At 38.5% G+C, this 13,692-nt stretch overlaps 1 protein-coding gene across 1 annotated transcript; it reads right to left on the reverse strand.

Moving 5' to 3' along the window:
• Window positions 1-270: 270 nt before the first annotated feature.
• On the reverse strand, window positions 271-13,532 carry LOC120632263 (radial spoke head protein 6 homolog A). Its single transcript, XM_039902085.1, has 13 exons — window positions 13,402-13,532; window positions 11,863-12,052; window positions 8,931-9,056; window positions 7,814-7,902; window positions 6,775-6,862; window positions 5,291-5,378; window positions 4,357-4,493; window positions 4,048-4,167; window positions 3,249-3,402; window positions 2,451-2,596; window positions 1,694-1,908; window positions 1,119-1,263; window positions 271-363 (listed from the first exon to the last, which is right to left on the reverse strand). Exons 1-13 carry the CDS (start codon window positions 13,530-13,532, stop codon window positions 271-273), a joined length of 1,722 nt encoding a protein of 573 aa, XP_039758019.1.
• Between the last annotated feature and the right edge of the window lie 160 nt (window positions 13,533-13,692).

A 13,692-nucleotide genomic window follows, 5' to 3' on the forward strand; every position in this document is an offset into this window, starting at 1 on the left:
AAATAATTACTGTGAACTCCTAAATGGAATGAAGTGAAAAACTGCCTGTTCGAGAAACACTACTAAAATGGAGTGATTTTCGATGCTTCTATTAGCCGAGTACGGTTTCTGTATAGTCTTAATTCTGTCATTCAAAAACACCATCTTGATCTCCATCTTGTCTTCATCCTACTAAAAGCTGACGATATCGCAAACAATAAAACACATTTAGACACAAAAAAAATTATAATTAAAATTGTACTAACCTACAAGGCATAAAAAATATTATATTTAATCTTCTTCCTCTTCTTCGAGGGGGAAGCCTTCTCCTTCTCCTGGCAGCTCAGGTGGTGGGGGAGGGGGTAGGTGAGCGATGCGATATGCCTACAAAGATATAAACACTAGAACGCGGAGTTCTTTGTTCCTTAGAGAAAAATAAAGTGACACAATCTACTTAACGCATATTACTACCCTATAAGTATACCTTGCACGTTGGATAACATTCGAAAAGCTTCATCAACATTATCACCATCCTAGTGACCACTGCTGTAGCCTTAGTACGTACAAAATTTGCTCGCTCAAATACATAGAACAGTCGTATTCGAGTATTAAACTCTGTATCGTCAAAGTAAAACTGAGCTACTATTATTCGTTTTAGAGTCGCTTCTGATTTTAGTTTTACAAACGTTCTGTCAAAAGCCCGAGATAAATTAAGGAAATTCGAGCTTTAATACAATGTTAATAAGATCCATTCTACTCCGATGTTCTCTATTTCGAGCAAGCAAATCTTTACTAAGCCTTAGATTGGACATAGGTCTTTGGTAGGCAGTTCCGACGGCTCCCTGCGACTCGTTTGATGTCCACCTAGTCGGGGTCTACCAGAGCTACGTCTACAGATGCGAGGTCGCCATTCCTGCACCTTGAGACTCCAACGTCCGTTCACCGAGCTACGTGCTCCGCTCATTGCCACTTCAGCTTAGCCACCCTCGAGCTATATCGAACGGCTAACACTTGTATAAATAGCTCAAGTATTTAGCTTGTCGAAAAATAACGCGCTTCACCAGAAAGCGTAAAAGAAAACTACCAGCTACAAAGCCAGCAATAGGCAAAATAAAAAAATAATGAAAAACACTTTTTACCTCTTCATCTGCAAAGGTCGGGTCAGCCATCTCCATGACCTCGGGGCCGATGACGTATTCATCCTGAGGTCGGGGCAGTTGCAGCGGCGTGAAGTTTGGTGGTTGGGTTTTGAGACCCCAGCCCACATAAAGGCACTCTGATTTTCTGAAACATATGGCTACGTGTTCAGGACAATGTAATGATTTATGAAAGCAAGTATACTTACACAAATTCTACCTAAGATAACGAAAGCTAATAATGTGAACTTTTCTGTCATCTCCGTACAATATTATCGACAAGTGTACAGCACTCAATACATGAAATCAACTTGTTGGAAAACCTGACAGGAAAGATACTAAATAGCTAAAAGTAAAATGAATGCGCAAAAATCGCAATATTGTAATGGGGAATGGAAACGATAGATAGAAAGAGAGAAAGCTATTTAAGTATGTCTACTCAGGAGATTAGATCCGTAGCGAGTTAATTTGTAACCAATCCAACTAGAATAATAGCCTAACCCCCACGTCACTGAAGTAGAGTTGCGTGTTTAAATTACCAGAGGAGATAAATCATCAGAAAATCAAGGTCAACCCACTTCCCAGCCGTAGAATACGCAATAGCGCCAGGCCATATATTGCTCCTCAGCACAGCAATAGCGCGATCTGGAACCAGGTTCGAGCTGACGCGCGTGCTCCATGCGGCGAGGCCCTCAATCCGAGCATCATCAGACAGGGGAGAGAACAGCAGAGGCCCTGATTCGGGCTCTACCGGAGGAGGGCCTTCGTCTTCTTCTTCTTCGATACCTTCTTCCTGTGTATCCAAACTTTATTAGTATCACGGTTTGACGAAATATATAATAAATTCAAATTCATATGGCCCTATTGGACGGAGACCTCGATCCTTGTCCTCTTTTGTAACTACCTGTACATTTGACCCCTATTTCTTTCCAAAACTTGATGTTGATGTGTTTGTAGAACTCGGATTTCATTGCTGTTAATTAATCAACCAATAGCCTAAAACACAGCTCTGCTGGACTAAAGGGCTCCTCCAAGTTCCAACGGGAGAATTTGCCCACAATCACCACGCTGGGCCAGACGTGTTGATTATCCCAGCAAGTGGTAGAAGTAGCAAAGAGGACGCTGCTGGCGTTAACCGCTATATTCCCTTAGTCGCTTCGCACTGCGTACGTCACCCGCGGAAGGAGAAGGGGTGGTAACAACTGTATTGTTCCTATTCACACGGTATAAATTAATGGAGTACCTAGTTAAACTAAACCAGAAAATCCCACTGTTCTCAAACCTTCTTAACCCGACTTTTTTTAAATCAAAGATTATTTCAATTTTAGAGCTAACCATGCCAGCGTTAGGATTCCACCATAAGGTTCTGCCCTGCTTCAGAATATATCTCCCGTGGTGCACCCAGTACGTCAGGTTGGGGTCCAAAAGATCTTTTAATGTGTGGCCTTGGTAAAACGGGTTGGGATTGAATGCCAGGTCTCCTGATACCAAGGAAATAAAAAAGGTAAAACGAAGGTAAATCTCTATTCGCGATTTCCATTGGAGTTGTGGTGACGAAGAAAGTGTATAATTGAGATGTAGGTTCATGTTGCAGGTATTTACTTGACCCTGGGTACTTTTAAGTAAGAAACATTCACAATTTTACAACTAAAAAGGAACACGGATCACAACTTCGTAGTGCTAACATTTGCTTTAACAAACCACGAACAAATTACGGTAAGGTTGAAGGAGCATTAATGTATAATTAATTACCTAACAACATTAAAATAAAACAAAATTTAAATATTTTTAAGAAAAAACTTAAAACTTTTGTAATTGACAAAATCTGAGTGCGGTCCTGGCTATGTATGACAGTATGAAGTGTTTATAAATTTATCCTCAAGTTTTTTATATAACTTTTGATTGTTTTGTACGTACCGTTGTTTATAGATTTAATATTACCTACATAATAAATATTATCATTGAGTGAAATTGTATTTTCTTTTGATAAAATAAACGTCTTTAACCACAAGCTTAGACCACACAAGGTACCACAGATAGATTTGCAATTTTTGATTGGTTGACATGATATCATCTAACCATCATCATTTTACAACATGGACTTGAACAACGCCTGCTTCTACGCAATATTACCTGCTCCTTCTTCCATATCAATATCCTCTTCCTCCTCCCCGGAGCCGAAGGTGTAGAACCCCTGCGGGGATATCGACGTGGCGGCCTGGATGCGAGCAATCTGGGCGCGGAGGTAGTTGCGCTCCGTGCCCTCGAAAGGCGGAAACGTGAGCACCTAATATGGACACCATGGTTTAAATGGATGTAATTAGGGTGATAGCCTAGATGGTAGTTAGAAAGTGGTTGGATATTTATCCACCGCTGTAGGGCCACCAGATCGATCCCCGGCACGCACCTCAATTTTTACAGCATTAGCCGCGTTAGAAATCATTTAATATGTTTAAACGGTGAAGGAAAACATCGTGCGAAAATCAGCATACCTCAGAGACAATATCCTCAAAGGCATATGAAATCTCGCACTTGTTCAGCGTGGTGAACTAGGTATCTACAGCCCAAACCTAGCTCAAAGAAGTATCTGCAGTGAGCCAGTAATGGGTCGATAAGTTGAGGTTATATATTTTAACAACGATATTATTTGCCTGTAATTGAAGGAAGGAGTTCATCAGTTTATTAAACTCAAATCCTCTAATCGGTTTTTGCACGGTTATCCGGGACCAAAGCATCTCACCAAACCTTGTATAAGTATATTTGGTTACTTTCTTCATACACCTGCATATTAGGTAACCACCCTGAAGCGTGTCGCGAAACCTGGTGCTCTACGTGGCATCGTAAAGGAAGACGAAATCGCTTTCCGGCAAGGATTGGCAAGAAGATTGCCTCTGTAGGTTGATTAATGAAAGTTTTATATCTGACGTGGTACCTCAGCATCCAGATCTCCAGTCATGCATCGCACCGTAAGCCTGGCCACTCTTATTTGCTCCGGAGTGACGTCCGGCAGACAGACCCACGGCTCGCCTGGCTGGTTGCACACGTAATATGCCTGCACACATGTCATATTTTCACGTTCAAATACCGTCTTCTTTGACACGTTTACGATACTAGACAAAGCCTATACCTACCAAGTTAATTTAAATTACTAAATGAAGAACCCATGATCTTTTCCCCTTCCATGAACTATTCCGTCGGAATAAGCTGGTACTTTTGATACAGTAGTCAAAAAGAGACTTACCTTTTTGTTAACTCCTTGCCCAGGTCTCTCAACGGGTATGGGTATGGGAGGTGACCAAGTGGATACAGGTACAGGGGGCAATTTAGGAGGAATTGGACCCTTCGGCTTTTCTTCCTTGGTTTCGCCACCTTCACCCACTTATGAAAACGCCAAATATGAATGAATGAATGCCTTAAGGAATGAATATACTTTTATTCTACACCACACACAGAAAATTCACAAAACACAAATATAATAGAGCGTTAAGGTAGAAGGTACAATTTGGTGGCCTTATCGCTATAGGGCGATCTCTTTCAGGCAACCAAAGTTGTACAAGAAAATACTATAGAAGCTTGGTAGGTGGTACAACTTATATTTATATATACTCGTATATATAATAAAGAAGTATTTGTCTTTGACTTTTACTTTTGACTATATATATTAATGATATAATGATAGAAATACATAAACTTAAAAATAAACAAATGTTTAGCACTTCAACGGTAAATACTTTTAAAAAGGCAACATTTTTAACTATTTACGATAAAAATAGGAAAAAAGGACGACCAAGGAATAGGTGGAGTGGAAGAAGACAGGGTCATAATAAATAGCCGCGTAGTTTCAGACCAGGGTCTGCCTCGGTGGGCGGAACAAAGTTGTGTGCAAAAGTTTCCTTGTGACCCAGTCAACTTAATGATGGTTTGTGTAGAAATTCCCAGACAGGTTTTCATGAGTATATCCCCACTAAATAGAAGAGGCCTACCACGTAAAGACGACTTTTCTGTAATTTTATGGCCTTGGCTAGATACCACCATAACGACAAAGATGTCCCGCTGAGCAATTTAGCATTCCAGTTGCATCATCCTTTACAGTCAAAGGCTAACATGCAGTCGAATATAAAAAAATACAAGCTTTAATTTTAAAACTGTTATTTTGCGATTGTAACAAAACTAACCTAATTCCTTTTGTTCTTCAGCAGCTTCCTGGGCGCGATCCTCGTCCAATCCCTCTCCTTCACCGGGCATATCTTTCAATTCAAATGCCTAAAAAAATAGTCATGAACGACATCGAACCGAGCAGCTTCAGTAAAATTGATTCGCGCTGTCTCATACAGAAACTTTGAAACCTTTTATTATTGGCTTTAAGCTTTCTACAGAAGCATGCTTATGAAATTTTAAACGTTAATATTCTAATAATAGTCTATCATCTAGTAATGTGTTCATGATTTGATTTTTTTCTAACAATTATTGGACAGATTAAGTTTCCATGACGCTTTGTCAATGCTATGTGCACTTGTAAATGACGCGCATATCAGTGCATATTACTGCGAGTGTGGTATATTTCAAAACGTTTAATATGTATGTTGTTGCTCTTAATAAATAAATAAAGCCGCAAATAGAATTTATAAAGAAATCCGAAAAAAATATGTAGTAGGTAACAGTGTCGTGCATAGAGGGTATGCTCAGGGTATGCAGATGATATAAAATGAAGAAAATCTCCAGTACGAGTTAAGAATACATAAGGGTAGGCTTTTTATATAGGCACTGTAAGAGTTATAAAAAATTGGTTGCCTGTAAAGTCGGTATACGTATTCGTATAGTAGGAAGAAGGATGAAATAATAGTAACAATTTAAAACATTTATTTATACAAAGAATTATATTTAAAACATTTATTTATACAAAGAATCTCGCACTGAATTTCATATTAACAAAATTTTATTTTTACTTTTTTATTTTTTTATTTTATATACAAATATACATACAATAACTTGCAATACATTTGCGTACAATGAAACAGCGTTTACTACAAAGGGACGCGTGCCTTTCACTGTTTATGTCTGTCTCTCTCGCTCTTAGGCGGGCGCGTGCCTCTCACTCGCTCTCATTGTGAGCGCATAACGTGAGCGGAGCGTAACGCAGTTTCTTGAAGTGTCACCCGGCAAACCAATTTATAAGACGTTGTCACGTCAAAAGCTCGTACTGGAGATTTTCTTTATCTTATATCTTTAAACGAGCAATTCTTATATATATAATTGGAATCTCGGAATCGACTCCAACGATTTTCATGAAATTTTATATACAGGGGTTTCGGGGGTGATAAATCGATCTAGCTAGGATTTATTTTTAGAAAATGTCATTTTATTCGTGTTTTCCGGTAATAACCGATTTGTCGAAGTTGCACGGGTCAGCTAGTTTTATATCATCTGCATAACCTGCGCATACCCTCTATGCACGCCCGTGGACTAAGTACATACATAAAGCTAGTATTGTACGATACGGTTGTTTCGTTTGAATTAACCTGCATGTCATCTAGCAACTATGGATGGGAAGGGGTGGAATGTCGATTAGCGGTCTGAGTGAACATTGGCCACATTTTTCCGATAGGAAGACTACCATCAGATCATGATAGATAAAAGGTTTAAACGAAAGAATGCTCACACGAATCCTCCGTTCCAACTCTTCTATGGTCAGATCAACTTCAGCCACATAGTAGTTTATTCTGGTACCGAAAATCTTCCCAAAAAATCTGTTTTCAAAAACTATAATAAATTGAAATTCCTGATAATACACTGCTTTACAACTATAAACCTTTCGCAGAGTACATTTAATAATTTGGCTTAGCATTGAACTTTTGATAGTCGCAATGCGATTCCTACATTTATTGTTGCCATTGGTTGCATTTATTAATTGCTGGTACTCGTTATTTATAAAACACACGAATATGAGCCAAATAAAAACTAAATTAGGTATCATTACACCACACCGAACGGCTCACGCACTGAGCCGGATATCGAATATGCCTACTGGCATTGCGCAAGACGCTGCTGGCACCATTTAATTACTACGTTAGCAAATGCTCACCAGTCGGATGACAAAGACGAAATCATTTATTTTATGTTCAATCTATAAACAAAGTGTAAGAAGTAATACCTACCAAATATGAATCGAACAAGCGCTTGCTACTTTAGAACTTAGTAACAAACCTCCTTCAGCCAATAGATTTTACTGGCTTCATTGAACATTTGTACCTTTGTTCAATGAAGCCAGTAAAATCTTAGAGCTTTCAGATTGCAATAATCATATTATCACTTTCAATGCTGCCATTCCATGGTCGGTGTAGCCCTCGTTCACCTTCGCAAGCACTGTGAAACTACCATGCTTATTTCTGCCGCTGAGCAGCATTGTTGAAATATTGTGTTCCGGTACGAAGAGCATGGGTGCAGATGTAAATACTGGCACATGAGTCCTAACATGATGGACACAGAGTAGGGCACGTTGCTGGACATGTTGCTTGCATGCCCTACGAAGTGTTACTATGTTTATCGGCGATGGTTTAACACTTACCATCAGGTAAGTGCCATCTGCTTGGTCCGTTAATTTTTGTCCCAAAAAACAAAAGGTTTTTTTATGAATTGTTTTTTTATAATAAACGCGGACGATAACGCGAGCTACAGCTAATTTAAGCAATAAAACTAACCTAACAGTAGCGACAGGTTCCTTGATGGCTAGCATGTTTAGGGCTATGTAAATCGCGTAGCACTCGCTGTCTGGCAATCCGTAACCTCCCTACAACAGAAATAACCAGGTAAAAATAATAGTTTAAAAAAAACTAAAAAACACGCTTTTTATAGAAAACCGAACTAAAAATAGAAAATAAATTTTAATAAATTTAAATTAAGAAAAGCATGGGGTGCTTTTTAAGATATTATCAAAATAATAATCACCCTACTCATATCTGTCAATAAAATATTTATAACTATTGACACCATGCAACCCATGCTTTTTTTACAATAAAATATATTTTTTATTCACACTATTATTAATTTATATTTATTGAAATTTTTAACACTATTCTTAATTTAAATTTATTAAAATTTATTTCCTATTTTTTAGTTCGGTTTTCTATAAAAAGCGTGTTTTTTAACTATTATTTATTTTCTACTTTTTAGCTTGGATTATTTTAAACTGTTATTTGATCTAATCTACTATCAATTCCGTGATAACTTATCTAAAACAGCCCATTAAAAAGTAACAGCTAACGCCCTCTACCATCTAGTAGCTTAATGTTTTCTGTGGTATTTGTTAGGTACGCAAACGCCATCTGTTGGAAACGCCATAGGTTTTTTACATTTGGGTCTAGATGGCGCTTTAGTAATTAGTAAAAAATCTTATTTTTTATATTGAAAATTGGAATAATCTTCTCAGATTAGTGTATTGTCATCGATCCTCGATATGTCTATAAAGTTTGAATCAAATCTGATCGTTCAAAGTGTGTCAAAATCGCGCCCAAAGAAGTCGGTTACAAACAAACATACAAACATACAGGTGAAGCTAATAAAAAGCGTGTAAAAAAAGCGTATGGTATAAAGGTAGGGGAATCTTAACCTTTGCCTAACTTTTGAATAAACCGCTCAGTAGGGCTACAGTCGCCAGCCAGATGGTCAACTTTACTTTTATTTATTTAACTACCTATAAAACTGGATCATTTGCGTCTGTTTGCCATACACACTACACTAGCTAATGTTACATAGAGGTATCTTTGGGTAGTTTTGTGTGACAGTACGTTGTGATGTAACATACATAAATTATCTAACCTCACGAAAGAAATAGTTATGCTCGATAAGATCCGCTACTCTCGGCTTCATGGTATCTTCCTCCAAGTCCAACTCCTGCTCCTCTTCACCCAAGTCTTCTTGTCTCTGCGATTTGCTGGCCACCAGCTACATAGATTTGATCGAATTAACGGACTATACAAATCGTGACACACTCTATATCAAGATATTTCAAAGTGTAGACATGTCATCATTATATCACCCGTTACCGGCCCACAGCTGAGCACGGGTCTCCTCCCACAATTACAAGGGGTTAAGACCGTAGTCCACCCACTGTGGACTCCTCACACCTTTTAGAACATTAAGGAGGACTCAGAAAAGCCGGCAAGGATTCACCGTTGAAGCAAGTGATTTTTAATTTCTAAAAACGAGCATAGCTAAGAAAAGTTAGAGGTGCGTGCTGGGATTTTAACTCCCTATGTGTATTGTTCTTTGGTCGCCATTTGCTTTTAATATCTTGATGTATCCTTTAATCTGTATGTCGTATTTTACGCAATAAATATTACATAAATTTAATATTAAAGAGACTATTATATAATTTTATCCTGCGTCAGCATTGTTTTTGTAAAAGAATCGCTACTATCACGATGGACGAGGTAGGTAGATAGCACCTAGGTAGTCGCGCTAAAAATAACTGTCCCGATAAAAATATATTATTTTAATACTGGGCACTTATTGATAAAATTAATACTTTATCAACGAACGGGTTAACTGATTGTTGGTAAGGACTTAGGAACTTTTCCGAAAAGAGTTATCGCGTTATTGTGAAAGGCAAAAAATACGCTGGAGTCAAACTACTTAGTATTGACGTCCACTGCTTGGTATGGGTCATATCAAGCAGAGGAATCAGTTGATGAGATGATGTTTATAATGATGATGATGCTCTGGAGATGTGGTGCTGGAGACGAATGCTGGGAGTGTCTTGGACCGAATTTCGTACCAACAACTCTATACTACAAGAAATCGGCATTAAAAAACGTCTTTCGGCGTTAGTACAGAGTCGCATCTTAAAATTCTTCGGGCACGTCTCCCGGCGTGAAAGTGACTCCATAGAGCGTCTTGTCGTGCAGAGCAAGGTAGAGGGCACAGAGGTCGGTCGATCGGGAAGGTCACCCATGCGATGGACCGATCAGATTAAGTCTGTTGTGGGCGGTCCTTTGCACGAGTACACCAGGCTTTCGGCCAGCCGAGAAAAGTGGCGGATGCTCGTGGGGCGTGTGACATCTGCCCTCAAAGACGCTCCATGATGACGACGACCACTCTGTCAAGAGTGTAACGACAAAGAAGAAGAAGATAATTATAGCGAGCAGCATGTGCCATTTAATTTCCATTTTCGAAGGGACATTTGCCGATGACCACCTGAGTGGAGTGGGGGAGTGGGGCGAGCGCGGGAGCTCGCCATGAGAAGAGCCCCAGTGCTACCTTTACCCTTAATATTAGATTTACTCGCTCGCAATCTAGAAGTTGTTTTCGAGTAACGAAATACTTGAACATTATAGTAAAATAGTTCGTAAGTTTTGGTTTTAAAGCTCATATTTACCTGAAACTCTGCAGCTAGGGCTTTTTGCAAATCATTTGTTAAATGAAAGTCTAGTACTAGATTTGCTACAATAAAACCAGCGAATAAGGCCCATTTTATTTTGACGTTATAGCATATCAAATTCTGTAACGTAAAAGTTAAGTGAACCTATTGTTAACTCAACGTTTTAGAGTCGCAAATTCTGTACTCCTGATTTTAGATTTGAAAAAGATCTGTCAAAAGCCCGAGCTAAAAAATTTTAGGCAAATATGAGCTTAAACTCGAAGCGAATAAGATCCATTTTCCTCCGATTTTCGAATATTTCCATACTCGGAAACTGTGTACACCACTTTAACAGTGTGCCTCGAACAGGCGGTTAGCCACTTTATTCCATTAAGCAGCCGACAATAATTAGTTTACCTCTAATTTTCTAAACGTTTACCATAAAATAGGGAAAATGGAAATAGTTTGTGAACTAGCAACTTTCTTCGGGTGTAAAGTGACACGTGCAGGACGTGTGTACTGTTTTTGGACGCAATGCACTGCATGCCCTGTAGAGGGCCTTTAATGGGTTGATAGTGATGATGACGTCAACTACATAATTTCAAAAATAAGTACCCATAAATGAAACTGTTTAAACTAAGGAACTAGTACTTACAATATAATTTGAATGATAAAAAAATTTCAGTGTTAAGGAAGTACTAGCCCGCGTTTATTACGATTTTTTTACAAATCTCGTCGGCACTGTTTGTTTTCGCCTTTGTTACTCTCCAACTCCCCAATAAACTCTATGCTACAACTCAATGCCACCTTCACGCGCTCTGTGAGTAACCGATTACTCACAGAGCGCGTGAAGGAGATCAAACTTTCGCAATTAAAATATTAAGTAAGGATATTGATTATTTATTTAACTCTTTATTTGTACACCACTACACAGCTAGGAAAATTAAAGACGAATAGAGAGAAACACGAAGACTGGAGTAGAATACGAAAGGCGGCCATATAGCTTAGAAGCGATCTCTGCCATGCAACCTTAAGATTAGGGCAACAAGAGCGAGAACAAATGGGTATCAAATCATAATAAATAAATAAATAAATAAATAAATAAATAACCTAAGACAATAAACACATCGCCACCTAGCCCCAAAGTAAGCGTAGCTTGTGTTATGGGTACTAAGATGACTGATGAATATTTTATGAATTATATATAAATAAATACTTAGAAAATACATATAAACACCCAGACACTGAAAAACACTTAATGCTCATCACACAAACATTTTCCAGTTGTGGGAATCGAACCCACAGCCTTAATTAACCTACATTCAAATAACTACATAAGAAAACATAAACAAAAATCAGAGAATAGCTTTATAATAGGGCGTATAAAGAGACCTGAAACATCTCTTCAACCCGTCTAACAAGCTGCAATTGCTCAGGCGAGCGGTAGATATCATTGAGCAGGTCAAAGTTAGGGCGGAACTTCTCGTTCTTCACTTCCCAGGAGTACTGCTCAAACTGGTCCACTACGTCTGGTGGTTTCTGTGAGAGGATCTTGTGGATGACATCGACCAGGTGATCGTATCTGGAGAAAATTTGGATCTTTTGAATGAATGAATATACTTCTATTGCACACCACAAAAAAATAAACGTACAACAAAATAATTTTCGGCCTTATCGCTTCATAGAGATATCTTCCAGGCAACAAATGGATCTTTTGACGATCTGACGTGACGTGGTGATGCAAGGAGCATTTCTATTTTCTAGTACTTTAAGTATTGACTGTGAGATGGTGATAACAAAAAAAATGCTTCCCTCCATAGAAATCTTAATGATGCACTATAAATGCTCCTAAGCACTGCGACTATGAGATGGTGAAAAAACCCGTTTAGGTTTCTTGTGGGCTCTTCTTAGATCAGGGCGCGTTTGGAAACCTCGTAGCATTAGGTTTAAGTTGGCGAAGTTATCACCACAATTATGCAAACATATATGAATGAACGCTTCATAGGTACCTGCGATAGGCCTGCATGAATAAAGAATATTTGAACGTCGACTCCCAGCGAACGTACCTACCACCGGCATTTATACATTTCTGTTTTTCACAACGACGTCCACTAGTTGTTCTAGACCATTAAAGGCCAACGTAATTTAATTAAAAATTACAATAAAGTCATGACATGGTGACGCCTACGCAACCCTTCAGAGTTCAGATGTCTTGTTCTTAACATTTCTATGGTTCCCTTAATTCCCCATAACCCAGGTAAAAATTAACGAATAAAATATATTCAAAAATGTTAATTTATTAGTCTATCAACCAGAATCCTCGACCTCTGTGGATCAGTGGTAAGCAGTGTGTTTTCATCAGGCAGCACGGCTAGCATGGGGCTCGGCTCTTCGGGGAAAGGATAAAATTGTATCTTCTCCCACAGCTTTATCAACTCTCAGAGCACTGGCGCACAAATGGCAATAATATATGTATAATAATAAACAGGGGTAAAATTCTCCTATTTAATGTCCCCTTGCAGGTGGAAGAGTTATGTCCTCTGCCAGGGAATATAATTTTTGTCTCCTGCCTTGTGCTAGCTCTGCAGGAGCATTTTTAGGACTGTTTGGAGACTTCGGCCGTCGCTAGATACTAATCTATCGACGTGCAGCCAAACTATTAAGCAGCGTAGAAACCGATGAGGGCTTATAGTATAATACTACTGTACCCCTAACAGGATGGCGCACCTTAGATTGCATCACCACTAACCAGGGGAGAATGCCGTTCAGGGCTACCTTGTAGTATAAAAAACGATAAAAAAAAAACAAGCGAGGCGTGTCATGCTCTTAACTCAAATCGTAGATATTCTGAGGACGTCTTTCACTTTTTTTTGTCGTTCGCCGGATAAATATATATATTAAAGCAGAAATAACGTTTGTTTTATTATTTACAATGTATCTCCAGTAGCGGCGCATTGTTGTTTTAGGAAATTCTTCGCTAGCACCAATTCATTATTGAGATCTGGCATAACATTTTCTGCCGCTGCTATAATATCAGGCTCCAATAAAAATGTTTGAGACATTTTTACTATCTTTATTTATATGAGATAAAAAGTATTCGAAGGCTTGAATATTTGAAGTTTAATAATGATGTTGTCATTAATGAATATTTATTATTTTGTTGATTATTTGGCTTATACATCTCTAGTCTTTTTTTTTGAATAATTTTCTGAACGAATTATT

The sequence above is a fragment of the Pararge aegeria genome, chromosome 19, assembly GCF_905163445.1.
Source record: "Pararge aegeria chromosome 19, ilParAegt1.1, whole genome shotgun sequence".
NCBI lineage: Eukaryota > Metazoa > Arthropoda > Insecta > Lepidoptera > Nymphalidae > Pararge > Pararge aegeria.